The sequence below is a fragment of the Chenopodium album genome, chromosome 23 (genome assembly GCF_948465745.1).
Source record: "Chenopodium album chromosome 23, dcCheAlbu1.1, whole genome shotgun sequence".
Classification (NCBI taxonomy): domain Eukaryota; kingdom Viridiplantae; phylum Streptophyta; class Magnoliopsida; order Caryophyllales; family Amaranthaceae; genus Chenopodium; species Chenopodium album.
Window position 1 is genome coordinate 3,061,949 of NC_137856.1, and position 9,253 is coordinate 3,071,201.

The 9,253-nt window shown below is 33.4% G+C and overlaps 1 protein-coding gene across 1 annotated transcript; it reads right to left on the reverse strand.

Annotated features, from left to right (window-relative positions):
* Window positions 1-79: 79 nt before the first annotated feature.
* On the reverse strand, window positions 80-5,980 carry LOC145609287 (CDPK-related kinase 7-like). The gene is made up of 11 exons (XM_081664808.1): window positions 4,888-5,980; window positions 4,077-4,207; window positions 3,527-3,568; window positions 3,318-3,426; window positions 2,770-2,848; window positions 2,392-2,688; window positions 2,153-2,268; window positions 1,927-2,034; window positions 1,598-1,660; window positions 1,314-1,481; window positions 80-747 (listed from the first exon to the last, which is right to left on the reverse strand). Exons 1-11 carry the CDS (start codon window positions 5,365-5,367, stop codon window positions 610-612), a joined length of 1,731 nt encoding a protein of 576 aa, XP_081520934.1. The 5' UTR covers window positions 5,368-5,980; the 3' UTR covers window positions 80-609.
* Window positions 5,981-9,253: the final 3,273 nt, after the last annotated feature.

Consider the following 9,253-nt stretch of genomic DNA (forward strand, 5'->3'; position numbering starts at 1 on the left):
CATCAAAGAACACAATATAAGAACTGAAATCAGCTTGTGTTGGTCACTGTTGAGGCGGCGACTAAATAAACGAGGACAATTCATGATGAAGTTATGTATATCAGTATAAGCAAAATACAATAGCAAGTCTCATTACATAATATGCCATGGATCATCTTCGGCTTATACGTTGGTCAGTCCATATTGCTACTGACTTGATCAGGCACAATTTTTTCCCCTAATTATTGAGAAAAACATATGCATAGAGTACACAGGATGTACCTAAAAAATAACAAAACCTTGATTTTTCGCTTCCAGCAGTTCACTACTCTAAAATTCTAAATTTCCATCTGTACATTTCTCTACCTTTAAGTTCCAGCACCAGCAAACACTATCCTAGACGAAACATTTATATGATTTTGAAGGAAGCAAAGAAAAGAAAAGAAAAAGACTGAAATAACGCAGGAGCTTTCGGAGGCTCATTAGTTGTCAGATATAAGGGTTAACATTAATGTGCAGCTGAGCTTCCATGAATAGGAACCTTTCATCTTAAGAAAAGATGGTTTGCTGTGAGGAAATTTACCCGCTGAGTAATAAGAAACTCAGACCGTAGAAGTGTTCTTACACCAGTTATGCCTTCTGAAATGTACGAGAAGAGACTCCATGTAGAAGTCTAACAAACCCAAGAAAACTAAGCTTTCCATCAGAATGTCTAATCCAATCTTGAAGAACCACATGCACGGGTACTGATGGACTAAGTCCAAGCTCCTGTTGGAATAAATAACGACATTGAGAAAAACATGTCAAAATATAAGCAAATAGTTCCTCTAGAATTCATGTCATAATTAGCTCAAAGTAGGTACACTTCTATGGAGAGTTTCATGTTTCCTAAAGAATCTATACTCTATATACTCTACAGATAGTAAGCCACATGCAGAACAGCAAAAAACGGGAAAAGATTCATATAAGAATACAGTATAATACTTTCAACTAACCAAATGACTCAAGTTATTCAGGATATCGTTCAAGTGATTTCTAAATATGATTTGTAAGCTTTATTCAAAATAAACTATTTTAAGCAGGAATTTTTTCAAACTAAAAGTTTGTAACCTTTGTATCTACAGCTATAAGCCATACAATCATCTGGGGAATGTAATACTAATATTTATAGTTAATTTAACTATGCCAACTAAATGATCATAAAGTTGCGTCAACTCAGTGGAAAGGCAACTACTAGGCATGGTTAAAGCAACAGACTATCATACTATTCTTAGCTAAAGCTGTTCCAAAAAGTTTCCCATGTAAATGAAAGTAACAGCAAAAAAAATACATACCGAGGCCAATTCTTCAATCATTATTGGTCTGTTACCATCCTTTTCAAACAGCTCATAAGCACGTCGTGCATGTTGCTCCCAGGTTTCCATTGCTTCTAGTTGATGCACACTTATGGCTGCGGCGCAAAATTCTTCAAAATCCATCTTTCTGTACTGGATTGAGCTAACCTGCATAGCACATTAGCTACTTCACGTCATTTTATTCTTCCAAGGCATAATTAATCAACGTCCAAAAAGAGAAGCGCACAAGAAGTAAGATACAGATGAAAGGAAAAGGCACAAACCAGGTTGACATATTCAATAACTCGGGAATCCTTCATAGCATCTGTAGCATTTCTCAATACAGCCTATAAAATTAACAGCAATGTCAGGAAGACTTTAGAGCGAGGAAGATAGAAGTGTGTTTGGATGAGAGGATTTAAAGAGAATAAAATGGAGGGAGTAATGGGTCCATATTTCGATATTTCAATATGAGAGGGAAGGATATGATTTTGATCCCCTTTTTAACAAACCAAACCCTTCCCTTCCCTTCCCTTCCCTCTTAATCTATCCGCTCGCCCAACACTACTGATATACAAACACACCATAAAATAATAGTTGATGTGAAACTTACTGTCTTAAAATTTTGCATTGATATGTAGCCATTTTTGCTTGGAGATAGCATCTGAAATTGTTCCTTCATATAAGCTAGTTGAGGCACAGTTAACGTCTTTGCAAGAGCCTGTCAACAGCAAGCACTGTTATTAATTTACAAGAGAAGGAGTCTTGAGGAAATTTGTTTCACAAGATCCATACTTAAGTTCCACTAACAAGAGGAAAAATCAAATGTATTAGCCTACCCCAAGAGCTGCTTTCCGCAAAGAAGATGAGCATATGTAAGCTCTAACAAGCCTGTACACTATCATATCCTGGGGGATCTTATCGTCCTGGTGATAGCCAGAAAGCCATGGATGACCTAGATAAAAAAATAAGCAGAAGTATTTTAGTAATAGAATCGTTAGAAGTTAAGCCTACAAAAGAAAGATACAGTACACAAAAAACTATCTCTAGACAACATTTTTTTTACTCGTAAACTTACTAAGTGCCTGAGCAGCAGTTAATCGCTTTCGGTAATCCTTGTTCAATAATCTTTTGACAAAGTCGATTGCCTCTGGTGATAAGGAAGGCCAAGGAGCTTCATCAAAACTAGGATCAGCCTTCAAGACAGCCCGGAAAATTCCAGATTCTGTGCGAGACCAGAAGGGACGGCTTCCACATAGTAGTATATAAGCAATTACCCCAATGCTCCACATATCTGCCTCGGTCCCATAGGCTCTGTGGAGAACTTCAGGAGCTACATAATAAGCACTTCCTACGATATCATTTAATCTCTCATCTGCAAGAATATAGACAAGCATTAAGGGCCTATTCACACTACAAGAAAGATTTGCAATTGGGCATCAAGTAGTGGAGTTACCTGGCTTTACATAGTCAGACAATCCAAAGTCAATAGCCTTAAGAGGGGCATTCTCATCTTTGGAAGTAAATAGAAAATTCTGCATGAAGGATCAAGGATCAGGGTGAAAGATAAATGTTAAATTAAATCACGAGAATAATTAAATCAAACTACCCGATAAACATGTACAGAAAAACATATTCTTCAGAAACAAATCCGACAAATGGAGGAAGAACCGCGGGGAGAGGGGGGGGGGGGGGGGGGGGGACAAAGTTACTGAGGGTTGCAAATACTTCCACCATTTTTCAAAATATGTTCACTTAATTACAGTCCATAGTTCATTTCATTTGTCACTTAATTTGCCAATGCACTATTACTTGTTTGTTTAACTCCCAATGCAAAAACTAATATATCCTTTGTCTCTGCACATAACCTTAAAAGACAACTGTTAAAGAATGGCAGGAACAGTAAATAGCAATCTGAAATCATGGAAGAAAGAGCAACCACCTAGGAAAGCAAAAGAACACTGTTATTTAATAATTCAAGGGAAAGAGCCATGAGTCAATTACCTCGGGCTTGAGGTCTCGGTGAACTACCCCTTGAAGATGACAGTAGGCAGTAACACTCAAAATCTGGACCATGACAGCCTTTGCATCTTCTTCAGAGAATTTTCCACCTCTGAAATATAAGCCAAAGTTAGCCAATTATACTTCTAATAATAGACATATTAAACTAATAGTGAAGGTTCAAGGTTTAATGGCTTGTCAATAGTCAATACCTCGAAAGTATGCGGTCCAATAGTTCTCCACCTTGACACAGCCTACAAGATTCAACAAAGGAAATGGTGAGCATAATTTTACAAACACAATACGTACAGTAGCATTCTTATGCATTAAGTATATCAGAGTTGATGGACAAGGACTTGGAAAAATATTAGGAGAGGGGCCGATAAAGAGAATAACGCAAAGAAAACCCATATCATTGGCATCAGACCCAGCAGCTTACACGTCCCACTTGGAGTAAAGACAGAATCCACAACTAAACCCATCAATTATTCAAAGGACCATAGAAAGCAACATTCTCCAATCAAGTAAACCAGAATCCAATTTTATATCACATCATGTCCTTGGGATTATCCTAAACTATAGATAATTTTTCATTATTCGCCATGACTAGTTGATAGCACCACCACGCGTTAAACCATATCATTGGTAGTAAGAACGCAGCCAAATTGAATTGTGTGTTTGTGTCCAAGAAAGAGTATAACATGACACGTTCTCGAAAAGAGATAGGATAGTGAATGATATTGAGAGCTAAAATTAACTTACTCCATCACAACATATACATTGTCATCATCTTCATAAGACTCATAGAACTGCACCAGATTCTTATGGCCAGTAAGTGCTCGTAATATTTTGACTTCTCTTCTGACATCTTCGATTGCAATAGCTGTTGTCATCTGCCAAGAATTGGACAAGTATTATTCATCAGACCAAATAGACCACTTTACACAAGGCCATAAACAGTTTCACTCTCAAAAGACAAATTTTACTACTACCAATAAAAGGTTAACTTAATCATGATATATGAGCTGTTAATGGTTGAATCAACTTAAGGCCCCATATTGTATTATAATTGTACCAATTAACAATAGTGGCGTATTCGTGCAATTTCTACAAAGCGCAAAATCATGATAGCAGGGCCCTTATATCTCCTTTTACACAAATTCTCTTCAGTATAAATTCCATCATACAAGAAAACCTTAAGATTAGCTACTCTCATTCAGGTCACACAAGAAATCAGAATCTTTTAAAACAACTATGCAAGTCATACAACACTAAAAAAAAAAAAAAAAAAGCAAAGGCATAAAAAGATGTCTATTATATCATCAAACATCATCAGCATCCAACCATCCAACTAACACTAATATTTGACCAACCTAATTCAAAAGAAGGACTAAATTAACATCAGTTAACAACAAAGTGACCAAAATCAGAAGTCCAAAACACCGAGAATTAATGATTAACACAAGCAATTAGATCAATTTCTTGATCCAAATCAACTTCATATTGGCACATAAACATATAACATGAAACAAGCAGCAATAATGAATCAAAATTGGAAGATTAAGAATACAACCTTTGCTTTAGGAATGACTTTGACAGCAACATCTAGCCCCTTCAAGCTACCTTTCTTCCCTTTACCATAACAAGTATACCCAAAATGGCCCCTCCCAACCTCTTCCCCAATCTCAAAATGATTAGCAAATTGTTTCGAAAATCCGAAATTTTTATCCAATCCAATGTCACACTCACTTCCTTCAGGGATTGAGGCCTCGTTAGGCTTCACAGAACCATGTCTCCGAGCTAGCAAAGCCCGAATGTGCTTCGCCGGAGACGGTGGCGGAAAGGGGCGCTTAAAGAACCTAAGAGGGGTTGAAGTTACACTTGAATTTGCTGGGGAGTTCTTAAAAGCACTAGGCAATGGACTTGGGCTGTAAAATGGGAATTTTGGGGTTTTCCCACTTCCACTGTTTTGGGGTTGAATTTCTCCATTAATTTCTCCATTTTCATACTGGGTTTCTGGGATTTTAATGGGTTTTGCATGACATAATCCCATTGAAATTGAATCACCACTAATTCAAACCCCAGAAAAACAAGAAAAAAGACCCAGATTTTTGCAGAAATCAACCCCAACAAAAATACAAAAAGTTCTTAAAGAAGATAAGGAGGAAACATTATTGAGCAAATTATTAACCACTCTAACTTAGCCAATAAATCTGGGTACTAGAAAAAATTAAAATTGAAGTGAAAACCCAGAAATTCAAAAGGGGTTAGAAATCAAGAAAAAGGGTTGGGTATTTTCTAACTAAGATCAAATTTTTAGCACAATTGAAGTGAAAACTACTCAATTGAGAATAAAAAGGTAGAAACTTTATGATCAAACAAACAAATGCTAAACTAAGCAAAGAACAAAAGGAAGAATATGAGTGGAAAGGAGAGAGAAAATTTGTGTTAAGCTGAGGAAGGAAGAGATATATACCAGAAAAATTTGAGCTTGGAAATTAGAAAGAAAATAAAAATCACAAATGAGTAAAAAAAAAAAGGAAAAAATTAAGGAAAGATAACAAAAGTAGTGGGAGAGGTAAAGACTAAAGATGCTTAGCAGTGGCAGCAAGAAAAAGGAAATAAAAGTGGAGGGAAGAGAAGGGAAACAGGAAAGGGGAAGAACATGGGAATCCTTTTTTTTTTTTCATTTAACTACTTTCTTGATTTTATTTATTTTTATTTTTGGTGTGTGGGGTTGGGTATTTTCTAATCTTATTGATATTATTGTCTCGAAGTTATTTTATTATCGCATTAAACTCTTATTTCATTGAAAGTTTAAGTTAAGTTCTCTTCACCTTATTCACGTAAAATGTATAAAATTGACTTGTATAAAGCAGGTTAATCTTTTTTTAAAATTTTAATTGGTCTAATATTTTTATATTTATAGTTGTTTGTTTAATTGGTATGATTTTAACAAGAATTATTGGTAAGGTGAATGTAGCAAAATCTTAGAAAAAAATTATGACATTAGTAAAAGTGAAACCAATTAAACTATTACTCGACAACAATTAGCAATTTCATGCGTACGTTAAACCTATTGTCAACTTTTGAAATAGTCTTAAAACTTTGCAAAATGTAGTAAATAATTTTGACGTTATAAATTCCGTTTATATCATAATTTGAATAGTTTTGAAAATTTATTTTTTTTGTTAAAATAGAAGAATTTAATTATGTACATAATATATTCAATTCTTTTCACCACACATATATTATAAAATATACACACAAATGCATGTATCAAGAAACCAACTTGGAGATTTTCCCCTTTTTTGTTCTTAGCTCTTTTTTCTCCCTGGGGTTCTATAAAATTAGAATGGAAATCTATTATTTGGAAATTGTAGAAATATAAATTAAAAAAAAACTAAATATAAAAAATTAATAAAAAATTTAAAATAAAAATAAAAATTTAACAGGCACTTTATGGGGAGGGACAAAATAGAAAATAATAGAGGAGGTGGGGCTTGTATTTGGATCCTTCCAGGCTGTCTTTTTGTGGGTTGAGTATGTGTTCCATTTTTCATGTTAATGCATACAAGTATATTTTTATATCCCTTATTATTTTTGCAGGAAAGTGAGCTTAAAACTTGTCTTTGCCTTTGTGTTTGTGATTTTTGACTGGCTTTTATGCTCAGTAATTCAAGTTTGATTTGCTTTTACATTTATGTATGTTTCCTGCAACAAGAAAAAACTCTACTTATGTATGTTTCTAATTACAAGTATTATGTCTTTAAATAAACAAGCACTCAATTTGGTAAGCAATACTACTACCTATGGTTTATAAGTACTTTTACGAGCGAAAGTGGAGTATTATAAGATCTAGTAGTCTTTTATTGTTTGAGAGTGATTTAGGTGTACATTGGCAGGTGTTAAAGCCGCAAAGTGTAACAACTAAGAATAAGGAGGAGGTATTTGGGAACCTTGCATTGTAATTTGTATTGAGATTCTTTTAATTTACTCGTCTAACTTTTTAAATAGTTCTAAATTTTTCGATTGTTAGATTTGCTCGTGTAACCTTTAAATTAAGTTGATAGCTTAAATTCAAAATTGGTTAAATAATTGATTTTGCTAGTTTATTTTGGACCCTATTTGTTAGTTGTAACTAGTAAAAGGTAAGCGAAGATGTTCCTCTTCCTCAAGTCATGCTTATTGTACCTCAATATTGTGTGTGGACTTCAAATTCCATGTGGTATCATTTAACTCTGAAAACCAATCCTTTGGGACTAAAAAAATACCCAATAATTCAAATATATGCTTGTAGTTATATAAATAGTCAAAGTTATTTAATTTAAATATAACCCCCAATAACTAGCTAAATTACAAACCAATCTTAAAATTAATTATAGAAGATATTTATGTGCATTTTCTCAAAGATTTGTTGGTAGTATTTAGTTTTCAGCAATAATGTAACGTTGCATTTGACATCAATACGTAGATAGGTACGAGTATATATAAGAACGAATCACATGCATAGCCCTATTTTTTAAGTTTCTATTGATTCTTAACAATCATTAAGAGTTTATGACTATATGTTTGATGGATTGTTAGGTGGTCTTTCTACATAATTTTGATTCTTCCAACTACAAATGCATTTATTTATTGCTTATTCAATTTGTATTTTATTATTTAGTTTCCCTACCTTGGTGACCATTATATTATTGGTCAATATGTATTTGGATAGTGTCTACAACGTTATTGATTGCATGTTAATGCAATGGAGTGAAAAAATGCATAATGAGCATCGCAACTTATGTGGTTAATCTATGTTACAACGAGTTTTAGGATATATGTCCACACCTTATTTTCATTAATTTCGAGTATACATGGTTAAGAATAGTCTCTAATTAATAAACAAATTAAAGTCCTCATGTTACTCTCTAATTAATTAACAAATTAAAGTCCTCATGTTACGCTTACTTTATTTCATATATATCAATGCATTAATTAATGATCATCAATAATTCTACAGCAAATTCCGTTTATTGCACTCAACAATTTTCAAGATTAGTTATATCAAATGATTAATCCATTCGTCCCTAAATTACATTCCTAGTTCTAGAATTTTTTCTTAGCATAATAGAGAAAAGTAGGAATGTAATTTAGGGACCGAGGGAGTATAACAATTTATATCTTTTACTTTATGGATCGGAGTATGAAAAACAATGGTTGGAAGTAGTTTAATTAGCTCGTTATAATTTTAGTTATTTGCAAATGAGTAATGCATGATTAATAATCCACTGCCTGCTCCACCCCTTGGAGGTTGGGGCTTCTATACACACACAATAAATAAATAAATAAATAAATAAATAAGTCATTTCATTAAAAAAATTTGTTCAACAAGAAAAAAATAAGGGAATGTTGGGTGACCAGAAGATAAGTGCATATCTTATGTTTTGGCTTTTACCCCATAATAATAAACATTACAAATGCCACATTTTTGTAAATCCTTTTGTCAAAGTATTGTAGTTTTTTGTAATAAACCAAACTTCCAAGGTTTTAATCATCACTTATCATTCACATAATTGTAAACTAGTGTGTGGCTTAAGCAACATGTTAGTTTACTACTTTGAATATATGTAGTGTTTATCTAGATAACCGAAATAAATCAGGTTAATTACGACTTTACAAGTATTATACATGATAACACTTAAGTTTATATTACCCATTTCACCCAAAAAAATTATTATTATTTATGTACCTTTGAAACTAATTAACTAAATAATTAAGGATTAATCTAAATCATCAATAATTTAATAGCACTTCTTTTATCACAATGGGATAGGGATTTGTAAACATGCTTTAATTTTGTAGTACCTATAATATGGCCTCGATTTCACCTAACCGAATATCTAAAAGAGTGACTGAAACTTTGTGTACATGATTATACGTACATTATTACA